Source organism: Podarcis filfolensis (assembly GCF_964270895.1).
Source record: "Podarcis filfolensis genome assembly, chromosome: 4".
Classification (NCBI taxonomy): Eukaryota; Metazoa; Chordata; class Lepidosauria; order Squamata; family Lacertidae; genus Podarcis; species Podarcis filfolensis.
Window position 1 is genome coordinate 22,633,671 of NC_139607.1, and position 13,402 is coordinate 22,647,072.

The 13,402-nt window shown below is 41.6% G+C and overlaps 1 protein-coding gene across 7 annotated transcripts in view; it reads right to left on the reverse strand.

Moving 5' to 3' along the window:
- NALCN (sodium leak channel, non-selective) overlaps positions 1–13,402 on the reverse strand; it is a 184,106-nt gene that overhangs the window by 152,087 nt on the left and 18,617 nt on the right. For 3 of the 7 annotated variants that reach the window (XM_083610340.1, XM_083610335.1, XM_083610338.1), the window contains exons 4-6: positions 6,597–6,653; positions 2,193–2,276; positions 415–554 (exon numbers count right to left, since the gene is read on the reverse strand). The exons of 1 other annotated variant lie outside the window; for it this stretch is intronic. In XM_083610340.1, the coding sequence (XP_083466466.1) occupies positions 415–554; positions 2,193–2,276; positions 6,597–6,653 (281 nt within the window). The remainder of the gene's footprint in view (positions 1–414; positions 555–2,192; positions 2,277–6,596; positions 6,654–13,402) is intronic. 3 more of the 7 variants (XR_014547207.1, XM_083610341.1, XM_083610339.1) reach the window with 1 other exon arrangement.

Consider the following 13,402-nt stretch of genomic DNA (forward strand, 5'->3'; position numbering starts at 1 on the left):
AGGTCAAAGGAAAAGAACTTCAAATAGAAGCTTGGGCTTCAAATAGAAGCTTCTAATACAGGGCATTCATTATCCCAACATTCATAGCAGCCCAGAACTGATGGGAGAAATTGGATTAAAATAATATTAATCAAACTTTATGAAATCTTTAAAAATGTTTGAAAAATTGGAAGACAGAAAGACGGGGCTGGAACTTCTGTTTAATATATGTAATTTTTATTGAATATAGGGGCTAGAATTTCTTAAGCAATCCTGTGACATTTCCCCAAAAATTCACAGTTTGTATTATATATCTAATAGAAATTAAGAAGCTTATGATTGCATGTTTAAAATAATCCTAGACAACACAATGCCATTGCCTCCCCATCCCAAGTATTCATATACCGTTGTGTCTAGATTTAGCAAACAACTTACTTTAAGATGTTGGTTATCCTGGTTCTTGGCAACTCGAAGCGGAAATAGATCCGGAATGCTCGAATCATAATAAGCGGCCGTGGGATCCTCAACATGCCCCAAGGTGACATTTGATCAACTATATCAGCTATTTCAAACACCTAGGAACAAAAGAACGTCTTTTTCCTTCTGATTTTTTTCCTGAGCATACTACTGTTCTTTGAGCTGTTTTCTAAAGTTTGCATTGTTTTGCATAAATATTTCCAGGGCAATGTATTTTCAATGGCAATCTCCTTTCAGCGCTTGTTCCCAGTTTAACACTGGTTTCTGAAACAAGACCCTTTCGGCAACTGATTTTATAGTTCAAGTGACTTATCCCGGAACACCAAATGTCAATTATCTCATTCATGAAGGTGAAACTAAAAGGGAGGGAGGATTGAAATAATCTACCAGGGGCAAAGAAAAAATGCATATTAAGCTGAAACACTCAAGCAGAGAACACAAAGCCTCTGGTGGGATTCCTATAGGACCTCTTCCAGACCAGATCTGGGTTGGAGAGAGAGAATTGGGTGGAGAAAACAGGAAGTGTTCAGGCTTCCTATTCTAGCCATATATAGTACAGTGGTGCCTCGCAAGACAAAAAGAATCCGTTCCGCGAGTCTCTTCGTCTTGCGGTTTTTTCGTCTTGCGAAGCAAGCCCATTAGCGGCTTAGCGGATTAGCGCTATTAGCGGCTTAGCGGGCTTAGCGGATCAGCTGATTAGCGGATCAGCTGTTAAGCGGCTTAGCGGCTTAGCGGATCAGCTGTTAAGCGGCTTAGCGGCTTAGCGGATCAGCTGATAAGCGGCTTAGCGGCTTGGGAAAAAGGGGGGGGGAGGAGAAAAACCCCACAGGAACTCGCAAGACATTTTCGTCTTGCGAAGCAAGCCCATAGGAAATTCGTTTTGCGAAGCACCTCCAAAACGGAAAACCCTTTCGTCTAGCGGGTTTTCCGTCTTGCGAGGCATTCGTCTTGCGGGCAACCACTGTATGCAGCACTTCATACAAGCCAAGTAGGGGGAAGGATCTATTGAGCAGAAGCAGGAGAGATTGTGCCCTTAGAATATTTAATAATAATTTATAATTTATAATTTATACCCTGCCCATCTGGCTGGGTTTCCCCAGCCAATTTAAAAATTGCAATCCATTGATTTATCAAAGTTTGTAATAAAGTATGTGCACCACTCCTGATGTAAGCATTTGAGTACTGCATGAATTCTTTTCAATGATTTTTCCTCCCTGTGGTGGCTCCCTGGTTGTGGAATGTTCTCCCCAGGGAGACTCGCCAGGTGCCATCACTATATGTCTTTAGGCACCAGGCAAAAACATTCCTCTTTACCCAGGCCTATGGCTATCGACAAGGCACCTCTGATATGCTGGAGAGGTTTTTCAAGGGACATGGATAGCTGGTGTAGGTAAAAGGAAAGGAAGTCTTCCTTCTGTGAGTGTCTTTCTATTAACTTGCTTTAGGATGCAAGCTATTATTTTCATTTTGTACTCAGCTGATTATTATGGAGGTAACCATGGGGTCTGGCGTGGGAAGCTGCAGAAAGACCACTGCCCCAAACACTGGACCTGAAGATAATCTTCCTGTTTGGTTTAGCTCTGAGGAACGGGACCAACTCTACTGCAGAAGGTCTTGGTTGTTACCAGAAGTGTGGCCCTCAAGAGTGTTTTTATTTTTTCACTTAAGCTGAGGTGAGGGCTTGGCCAGAGATCAAGGCTGTATTTCTGCACTTATCGTAATGCAACATAATTTACCTGTAAAACTAATGACACCCAAAGACAAAATACCATGAATCCATCAAACACACACCAGCGGTCCTTCACATAGGAAGTATCCCCCTAAGAAGAAGAAAAATGTAAATGGAATTATACGAGTTGTGTTATTTCATGTTTTTAAATTATTTCTGTTATTTCACGTTTTTTAAAACAGAATATTTCTAACACAGTAAAGCAAAAGCAACATCCTAGCATCTGAAATTCTATGTCAATAGTTGCTGATTCTATCCAATAGAGAAAGCTGCAAGATTAGCAGCCTTTGAAGGATCTCCTTTCGGTCTTCTCACAAAGAACAGCTTTACAAAGCACACTCCATTTATAGCATAAATGGGTTTTTTGTCTGACAGGTGTTCAAAACAACCTGTAGTCATTTATCACAGGTGTCAATGGTCAGTATTTATAAGTTGTGCCTCCTGTTTCTTATACTGAACAGAATTGGTTTGCAACCAGTGCATTTGGAATAAGAGGAATGCTTTGGGTAAAGCAAAATGAAGAGAAATAAGGCATGCTTCATCTTGCTTTTCCCTGATGCTTTATATAGCCACCTGCAGTCCACCTGACAAAATGTTTTTGAGGCACAGCTCTGGCTATGAGCATAACTGAATTTGCTCATTATAGTGCTCAGTTAACCACCCTTTCCCCTAGTTCTCATCTCCTGGTAGCTTTTCTCCTTTGTTGGGCACAAAACTACATATACCTATACACTTCAGCAAATGGGTGCAGTTGCATCCTCATCAAGTTGCCTTTTCTGTTGATCAAGAAAAGACTGATCATCTGCAAGTACTGGAAATAGTTGCTATGGGAGCCTTTTTCCTCAAGGGTATCTTTCTAAAGTACCTTAAAGTCAACATCCAGGACATCAAATCTGGTTGCCTTGCCATACAACAGAGGCCAAAGCAACTTGCTTTATGGGCATTCTGAAAATTACAGGATTAAGCAGAGGTCTTTAAAGACATTTATAATACGGGGCAATAGCAAATCCCTTCAGCCAATAGAATAATGGAGGCAAAGAGGGAAGAGGAGAGAAAGTAAATCATCTTTAAACACACAAACCGTGAGATAACACACCGCGGCCCAGTTTGCACATAACACAAAGCCTAACTATGGCTTAGCGTAAACGTGCAAGTTTGCAGATTTCTGAGAGGTATCACAGCTCTTTTGCTCCTACCATGGTTCTGCTGTTGTTGCTTGTGGTTTGCCTTGCTCCAGTCAGTATAGCTCACAACATGACCGGTGCAGGAGCAAAGCAGCCACAATCTCCCCTCCCAAAACCTGCACATTTGCACAAAGCTATGTTTTGGCTTAGCAAACAGAGTCTATGCCACTGAATACATAATGCTAGCAATGGCCTAACCATGGTTAGGAAGTTGGGAGAATGCTCCAGGCTCATAGGTTCACTTCCTCTCATGTGTAGAAATTCCCTGGCTAGAATGGATTTTCAAAAAAATAGATAGATAAATAGATAGATAGATAGATAGATAGATAGATAGATAGATAGATAGAAACTATGGCAGAGGTTTAGGTCTGCACCAGTGCAGTGCCTAGACTTTAACCAGGGTGTGCAAACCAGCTTCATTCTATCCCTACCTTCAAATATTCAATTAACAGTTCAACATGATGAGAATTAGCCCATCACAAATGTAAGATAGCACCATAGTTAACACTGAACGAGTAAGATTCAGGAATTCACAAAGATGAAGGGAGGGGAGGGGAGAACAGATCTATGGCATGTTATTGATCACTTAACCATGGTTTACATATGCTCTTGGGCTATTTCAATTTTTTAACAGAAACAATATATTACTGCAACAATGATGGTGAGGAGACACATAGCCCAGAGGTTTATGACTGAATTTGAGACTTCTTTTTTTAAAAAGAGTATGTTTCTAGTCATAACGACTGCAAGCAAATATAAGAAAATGTGACAAACATGTCTCACTATTTTAAAATAATCCAGAAGTCAATTAAACAAACAAACAAACAAACAAACAAACAAAGCACAAAGAACATAATTATTTCTTCAAATGTTACAGACAAGATTATTTCGTTTTGGCACCAAAACCTGGTTTTGAACCCTGGAAATCAACAGAAACTAGAATCTTGGGTCATCACAGCTGCATTGTAACTGCACTGGAAAGAGGTATGCCTTCATATTTGATTCTATCCTAAAAGTGAAATACTGTGCACCATACCCTCTTTTCCCCCAGTATGTGAATTTTTGACCAAACATTTCCACTGTTCAACCATTTATAAACTAAGGTCCCAATTAACAAAGGGTCTTTAAAGAAAAAAGTCACCCCTGGGTCCTTGGAATGAAATTGCTTTCCTTTTCACATGGGTGCCTGGTTTCTGTACCTCCTTCACAATCCTGGAAAGGACTAATCTATCCTCCTCCCATGCAGAATTTAGAAGCTACAAACCCAAGGACCAGCCACACAGAAATGATTAACTTACCTACAAGCAGCAATTGAGTAGACTTACCATAAAAATGCATAGTGCTACTCATTCGCACAGTACACTTTCCTGCTTATGAAAACATTCAAATAATTCTTAGTCTACAAAAAAGTAAGATCTGAATTGGTTTTCAGGTTCACACTGGAGACTGTGTAAGTGGCAGCACAGAAGTACAACTCATCTGTTCGATACGACCTGATGTCACAGTTTGTGGAAAATGTTAATGATGCATAAATAAGATACACAAATTAGCAATGCCCTTCTGGCTCATTATGAGTTGTCACAGCAGCCTTTAGTTATGAGCAAATGGCTATAGCAAACTGTGTGTGGGTTTGTACTAGTCTGAAAGGGAGAGGAATTACCCTGTACAAAGATAGGTCCACATATTTTTGGAAAGTCACAAAATAAAATAAAACCACCTCTTATTTCACAAATATGTGGTTAACTTTTCAAGAAAGCTTCCTAAATTCAAGCATAGTATAAGTTTTCTGTGTTACACTGCCTGGCAAATTTAAGGTGCCTTTAGCAGATTCTTCATAGCGTTCAGCAACTAGCATCCTATTTTCTTACAATGCACAGGGCCTCTGGGGAAGCTGAAGTCTTAACAGCTGAGCTAAATCATTTGATGGTACCAGTTTAATGAAGACTGATGGCTCCTTCTCTCTTGATTGCCTGAATTCTTTAGATATGTCATTTCTGCCCTGAAGCAACAAACTATATCCAAAATAAAAAGGTTCTGTCTGTGCAAGAGGACACCCCACCGTTTTTTACTGTGTGTGAAGCGTCCCATCTGATTTGTAAATGTTTTACACAAGAGCTCTGACCTTCACAGAATTGGAGCCCATGAATAATAATGGAACAGTCTTAGAAATTCATGCAAGGTGGAGCAGCACAATGCAGGAATCCTCATATAACATTTGCTGAGGGATTTTTCAAGTCTCCATCCTCTTCCAGCATTACTTATTATTATTTTCCTTCTAATTATGGAACTGGAACTTGGAAGGATCATTAGTGGAGATAATGAAGGCCATGCAAGGAAGGCAAAAGCTGAACTGTGCACTGTTTGCTTATATGCAGCTCACTATGTAGACATGCAATCTAGTATCTGAGCAAGATTCAGCTTGCCCTGCAGAATATTTTTTTCTGGTGTTGGCACTACTCCCATTCAGTTCCTGCCTGCCTGCCTGCCCCACAGTTTCAACACTTCTTCTTCTTTTTATAAAAACAAAGAAAGCATAATCTGGACTTCTTTTGTGCAGTTGTGGCCCATTTGGTGCCAAGCACTCACTGCCATGGTCAGAACTACCTATGCATTGCCCACGCACATCAAAATTGCAAAGCAGTCAAAAGCCTGAATCATGGAAGCAAAGTGAATTATGCCAAGCTCAGCAAATGGCCTCAACTTCCAAAATGGATCCTGATTTTGGTGGTCTGTGGATTTGTGTGCAGAACAGACGCAGCCCGCTCTATGGTTAATTTTTCAAAAATTAACCACAATTTCCCCACAATAAACTGGGATTGTAACTGCTGCTGCCTTTGTGAAACAGCTCCTTGTTCGGTCTCTCATACTCACATATAGAGCAATACGCACAAGCTTACATTCCTAAACAATTATGATTTCAAATGCATTGGAATTTTGAAAAATTATCATGGAATATGCATTTCATATCTTTCATAGGAGGCCAGGTGCTGGATTTCAGTACCCATGAGAAAGAAATCAAAACTGTATATCCACGATGAGGGGATGAGGGGAGGGTTAAAAAGGGCTAATGTTTATGGCATGGAACTGTGCAATAACATACAATCTGTTTTAGCCCCCATAAACTTTTGTTATAAAACTCCCCTTTGGCTTTGACCGACAAGCATATTCTGGTTTTAACTCTCATAAGGGAAAATATCCCCAAGTAAGGTGAACTTGTTCCATCTTACCTTGAACATCTGAAATGGCTGTGGTGTGGTTAACCTCCAACCTTTTCCCAACTCCATCTACAGAAAAAAGGAGATTACCTCCATTCATGAGCTTTGCACATTAGCAGCGTTATCTGTCAATGTACCAACGCAAGAGAGAGAGAGAGTCTCATGCCATGATATATGTGGTCTGCAGGCGCTAAACCTCACTTCAGCTTTATAAACACATTGCAAAGTGAAAGTGGGTGACCTTTCCAAGCCAAGAAGAAACATCGCCCCCCCTTTCTTATAGCACATTTAAGCTTTCTTCCTTCTGTTGCATCCAAGTACCCTCATATATCCCAAACGGGGCCTGTGCCCTTTGATGTTATGTTGTGCTACTTCTGGCCCACGGTTATCTGAGTTAACTGTCAGGGCCAAGCCCTCCAGTCCTTCTCCATTGTTGCTGTTTAGCTCTCCTTCCCATCTGGTCCCTTGACCACTTATGGTGCCAGTGCTAGGAAGTTGCCACCATTGTGACTATCCCACAGTGTCCCAGAGAACCCAATTTAGCAGGGTTCAAAGTCAAGGAGCGCCTATGGGCAGACAGCTGCTTTCCCTTTTGGATGGTGCTAGTAGTTGCCAGCCTTACGTAGCCCTCCGTGCAATTATAGCCATGTGGAGAGGAATGCGGAGAAATGGCTTCTGAGATCATGGGCCAGGGCACATTATGTCACTTCTGGAGAAGGTTCCATAGCTGAAAGGGTAGGCCCTGACCATGAATTGTCCAGACAAAAGGAGGTTACACCTAACGTAAGCTGTTAATGTAAGAAGCCTTTTAAAGAACTTGGAAACTATCTACTTGAACGAATACCTTTCTCTATACATTCCTAGCAATGTTTTTAGCTCTGCTGGAGAAGCCCTGCTAACTGTCCGTTTGTGGCACCTGTCATAAGAAACGGGGCATTCAGTGAAGCAGCTCATATTCTGAGGAATTCACTGCCTTTGTATATTAGGGTAGCTACCATGGTTCATGGTGTTTCTGTGGCCCAAGATGCTTGCATGCCACCTAGTATGAGAACAGCACAGTAAATGAAATCAGTCAGGTTTCAGGTGGAACTCCTGATTGTGAGCTCTATGAGAGTTCTGCTGGGTATGTTCTTCTCATTCCTTGTCAGTAAACATGCAGCAACACTCATCTTGCACCCTAACACTATGATGTCCCAGGTTTCCTTGAGGTAAAGACAGGAAGTCAAGGCAGGGAAATGCAGATCACCGCAACATAAGAAAAGAATGGATGGGAGAATCTGACACAGGGATACTAGCGGCGGAATCCTAACTCCTGCAACATATAATTCAGCTCACAATTATAACGGGAATTGTATCACAACAGCTACACTAGTGGCCAAAATTGTGGAAACGTTTTGGAGAAAGTGTACTGTATTTCCAAGGTTTCATGACTCATAACACCACTTCTTTTGGAGTAATACCACAAAATTATACATCAATGGAAAGATAATTTAAGGAAGAATATAATGCAACAAGGTTTGTTCAGTTATCTGTATTCTATCAAATGTTATAGCCAAATAAACAGAAAAAGGAGTGTTTAGAGAGCCAATCAGGTGTCATCTTGTTTTGGCAATGATGGCTCGTAACACCACTTTTTTTTGGAGTAATACCATAAAATAATATATAAATGGAACTTTTGACACAATACAGATAATTGAACAAACCCTGTTGCATTACATTCTTCATTACCGTACTTTTCCGTCTATAAGATGCCCCCATGTATAAGACGCTCTCTATTTTGGGGGGCTCAAATTTAGGAAAATGGGGGAGTTGTTGAGCTTTTTTTAGGGGGGGAAATGCCGAAATGAATATCACTCACCCAACTGGCAAATGCTAACAATCACAAGCGGGGCAAGCCAAACTGCCGAAGTAAAAACCCCTCATCTAATACACAGAAAGGTACGGTAAATTATCTTTCCATTGATATATAATTTTATGTATTACTCCAAAAAAAGTGTTATGAGGCATCAAACCTTGGAAATAAACTTTCTCCAAAAGGTTTCCACAACACCGACCACTAGTGTAGCATCTTCTATAACTGCAGTGTAGAGTTTCTTATTTCCTCCCTCCCCTCATATGTGCGAGTGTGTATATCCATCTATTGGCTCAAAAGCAGATTGCAAGATCCTAAAAACAAAGGAAGAGAATCGAAACTAAAATAATGACAAGTACCAAAACCCTAACTCAGTCCCTAAAAAAACTGGAAGAAGGCTCAATCTAGAAGATATCATAGTTCAGTGGCAACATTTATGTTAAGTTCCCAGAAGAAGAAAATAATATAGATGATTACCCAACCAATGCCTGCCATCTGAAAACGGCTGGCCTTTGCTACAAAGCACTCGTCAGTCTTCTCTATTGACTTTTAGCCAAATTCACCTGGGAGTGATTTGCTCCCAGCTTGCCTTTGGCCCTAGCTGCTCACAAATCATGAAAGGTTTGTTGACAGGCTGGTCAACAGCTCATGCTGGGAGCTACTAAGCTGAGATTCATCTCCACTCAATACTCTTGTGTGTTCTTAATTTGCGCCTGTATTTTTCTTTCCTCTGCCTTCCTTCTGCTTGTCTTTAAACCTGTTTCTCAAGGGATTGAGAACCTGTGCCCACCCAGACATTGTTGGACTACAACTCCCATCATCTAGTTATGCTGGCAGGGACTGGTGAAAGCCACAGAATTTCCATCACTTAATATGTAATTTGTCCTGAATTCCTTTCTGGTCCATTGCTTGCATGTCTGCTGCAGTTCCCCAGGCCTCCTCTTTACATCCTGGTCCCAGACCTTCATACTAATACCACTCAAAATATAGTAATTTGCCTGAAAAAACAATACCCTGACAGTAATTGGAAACACTCCTAAGCAGCTCCCAAGAAGGCATTTTCTAAAATGGGATGGTGAACTGCATAAAAACACAAAACTATTTTTAACCATCTCCAGAGATGTGTTATTCCAACACAATATAATATGAAACATATGTCAGTCTATGCAATATAATACAAGACACACACACACTAAACCTGGCTACTATTTTTTTTAAAAAAAACAAAGTAAAATATATTAAAAGAACATTTTAAAGGCCTGTTGGTACAAAGGATTAGAAAGCAAAAATATTTTATTCTCTAAATAAAACCAATTAGCAAATAAAATAATAATAATTCCCACAGTTCATAAAAGGAACAATATGAGCCAGATAAGAGGCACACAGAATAATTCAAATGCATTTTATTTTTCTGTGGAGTACACCCAGAACTTGCAAATGGCCCCACTGTGCAAAATCCAGTAATTTTACACCTACGAGCGCAAAGTCTTGCCAATATAACTCCAGTAATCAGCAAGAACATTCTAGTGTATCAGGCACCACAGAGATGTAGGATTAGCAAAATGAGAGAAGACAAAAGGAAGGGGAGAAGGGGGTTAGCTGAAGCAATTAAGAAAGGGAGAAGGGGGCTGGAAGTTAAGAACCGAAGGGTAAGCATGTAATTTGGCTAAGGTTATCAATCATATTTGCTATGAAAGGCATCACAGTAAGAGACTGTCAATCACTTCCATGGTGAAAGACACGAGAGGCTCTGAAATTACCATTCAAGCATTTGACAGGAATAAAAGAAAATCCCCCTGCAGCTGAATACAAAGATCCAAAAAATCAAGTTAGAACATTAAGGGAGAAACCTCTGCTGAAAACTAATTTAAAAATTCTGCTTGGAATTTTGAACTGTTTTGTGGCCTTCCTTCCGCTAGAGACTAAATGAAGTTTGCTTAGCACAAATACAGGAATATATTTGGTGGAATATATATGTATACCTTGCCCTGTGTTAAGCAGATGCTAAGAAAAGAGTATTCTCTAACTTTACTGTGTGGAGAAGAATGAGTCACACCTGAGCTGCATCTACTGATACCAAGTTTGCCTACACAGTGAATGAGTGAATCGATGTACAAAGGTCAATTAGTTACTCTTGAAGGCTATTATTCTCCTCTCCAATTTTCTTGTCCCAATCAAACAACAAAAGATTAAAAAAAACCTTCTTCCCCACCCCTTGTTTGCATATTTTATTTTCATAGTAGGGGTATCAGTAACACTGCGTGCACCCAAAGTTGGGTTATATAATTCCACATCATTCCTCTACAGTGGTACCTCGGGTTACATACGCTTCAGGTTACATACGCTTCAGGTTACAGACTCCGCTAACCCAGATATAGTACCTTGAGTTAAGAACTTTGCTTCAGGATGAGAACAGAAATCATGCTCCGGCGGCGCGGCAGCAGCAGGAGGCCCCATCAGCTAAAGTGGGGCTTCAAGTTAAGAACAGTTTCAGGTTAAGAACGGACCTCCAGAACGAATTAAGTACTTAACCTGAGGTACCACTGTACTTGCCTCAAGCCTTCAACAAACTGCAAGCTAAATGGCCTTTACTCCCTGCCCTGTACACAAAATGCTTAACAACTGTGTTTTTCCTGACCATGGTAAGCATTACTTATTTACTCCTAACTCATAGGGAAGGACTGGCTGGAGGACAGAATATAAAACTATGGCTTTGCAGTGGATTCACAAACCATGGTTTGCATTAACCATGGTTAAGTGTTACAACTATATTGACCAAACCATGGTTAAGTCTTATCCCTGCCTCTTCAGCCATTCTGCCTAAAGATGGCAATAGGGTCTCATTACATCTTCTTATTAGCAGCTTCTGAGAACCAGGACTCAGTTGGCTAAGCCAAGACCCAAACAGAGAAGAAAGGGGATATTTTGCCCAGGCCCAGTGGTTCAACCTAAGCTGAAAGCTCATTAACATGGGGGGGGGGGAAATGGAGGCTAAACTGTAAACAGCAGGTCTTGCTTGTGGATATTTATGTAAATTGATTTCCCTGTGCCAACATGGGATAATGTCCCTATCTCCTGGCTTTCTGGAGAAGCATGCTTGGTTTGCACATCACATGATAAACCAAACATTTTGGTCACAAAGAATGGCAGGCTGATCCCCCAAACTAACCTGGAAACCTTTTCCATATAGGAAGGCCTGAGGATCTGGATGAAGAGTTCCTTACACCTCAGTAACTAGCACATCTGAAGGGGCCACAAGCTCCCTACCCCTCTTTTGTAATGTATTTTCCAATGCTGCAAACAATCCTATATTTAATAGCACCTCCAGGACTGGCAAGCTTGGTCTGAGTAATCTGCATTTTTGCTAAACTATACCTTCTCCTCCCCCCCCCTTTTTAGTATTTACACCCTCCCCCAATCAGGAAGAAGCAAAGGAAGAAACTGAGCACTGTAGGTGAACCAACTTGTAAGGAAGTGGGCGGGAAGGTATGCTCTTATTCTAAAGGAATTCACATTTAGCAGATGGTGAAACTGGAAAGACTCTTCTTGGGGGAACGGCAAATTGGAGAGAGGCTATTTCCAGGTTGTGAAATTGTCTAGGACACTTTTTTCCCTGGTGTGTAACTATTCACCACAGTATCCAATGCTATTTTTAAGCATTATTTATATATTTTTGCTGGCTCTGCGGTTATTCCATCAGCTCTTTGGCTCAATCCTGCCATTGTACTTGTTTTGTTTTTAAGCAGCAAAATTCTTCAGCAAATGTGGATGGCCTCCTGCCCCCCAACCTCCTTCTTTAAGGGAGTTCAACAGAAATGTCTAGCCATCAAAGCATAGCTGTCAACTTACAGATTTGAAAATAAGGGACCAGCAGCCAAAATAAGGGACCTGCAGCCTCACCTGTTCCAGGCACTCCAGTCTTCCTGTCCTCCTGCAGTCTGGTCAAACTCATGCTGGTAGCTTCGAGAACACTGTCCAACCAACTTTGTAACCAGAGGTTCAACTGAATAGAATCTGAATCACATGCACCACAAGGCCTATGCAGCCTCAACTTAAGATGGCTCCCCAGCCTGGCTTTGCACTGCAAAGTTTGCAGCAGCACGTGCAACAAAATGGCATCCAGCATTCAAAAAACCCCTCAGCTTGCATTAACTAGCCACACACAAGGCATGCAAGCTCCACCCCCCAGTCGTTCTTAGACTTCTTATTGGGTGAGCAACACAGCCAAGCAACACAGTTGGAGCCTCCCTCCTCCCTGGCCGGCAGGGAGGGAGGGAGAGGAGCTGCTTCCTTTGAAATTTAAGGGACATCATTTAAGGGACATCTATCAATAAGGGACAGCAGCAGGACATGGCGCGGGAATAAGGGACTGTCCCTTCAAATAAGGGACACTTGACAGCTGTGCATCAAAGACCAGGTGCAGCGTTCAGCAACTGGTGCCTTCCCCAGTTAGCAGCACAGAGGCAGAAAGAGGGAGCAGGGGTGAAGCAGCAGCCTATGGAAATGGGGTTTGTGAAGAGGTCACTACTGAAGCTGGAACAAATGTGCACAGAGCAAGCAAGCCAAGAGAGAAAATGCATTCAGAAAACAGACTCAGCTGAGAGGGATGTCAGGTATCAGAGCCAAACAGAGCTTTGCTTTGGGAACAGGAACTGGGTGAGTGCATTAAGCTTAATCTGTCCAATTCCCCACAAATCAATACTTGCCAAGTGATACCTGGGCATCCATTGAGGGCCTGGGGTGTGTGCAGGCCGCACCCCAAATACATATGCTTCTGTTTCTGTAAGAGCGGGGTCTCCAGCCATGCTAGAGGCACACCTCTCTCCTGGCCAGATTCCCATTTTTATCCTCAGCCAGCCTCATACAGATTGAATGAGTTTGGAAATACAACACAGATGTTTAAGCGATAAATGACCCAACCCATGCCCATATGCAGGGAGATCCCCATATGGTGTAACTAAACTCT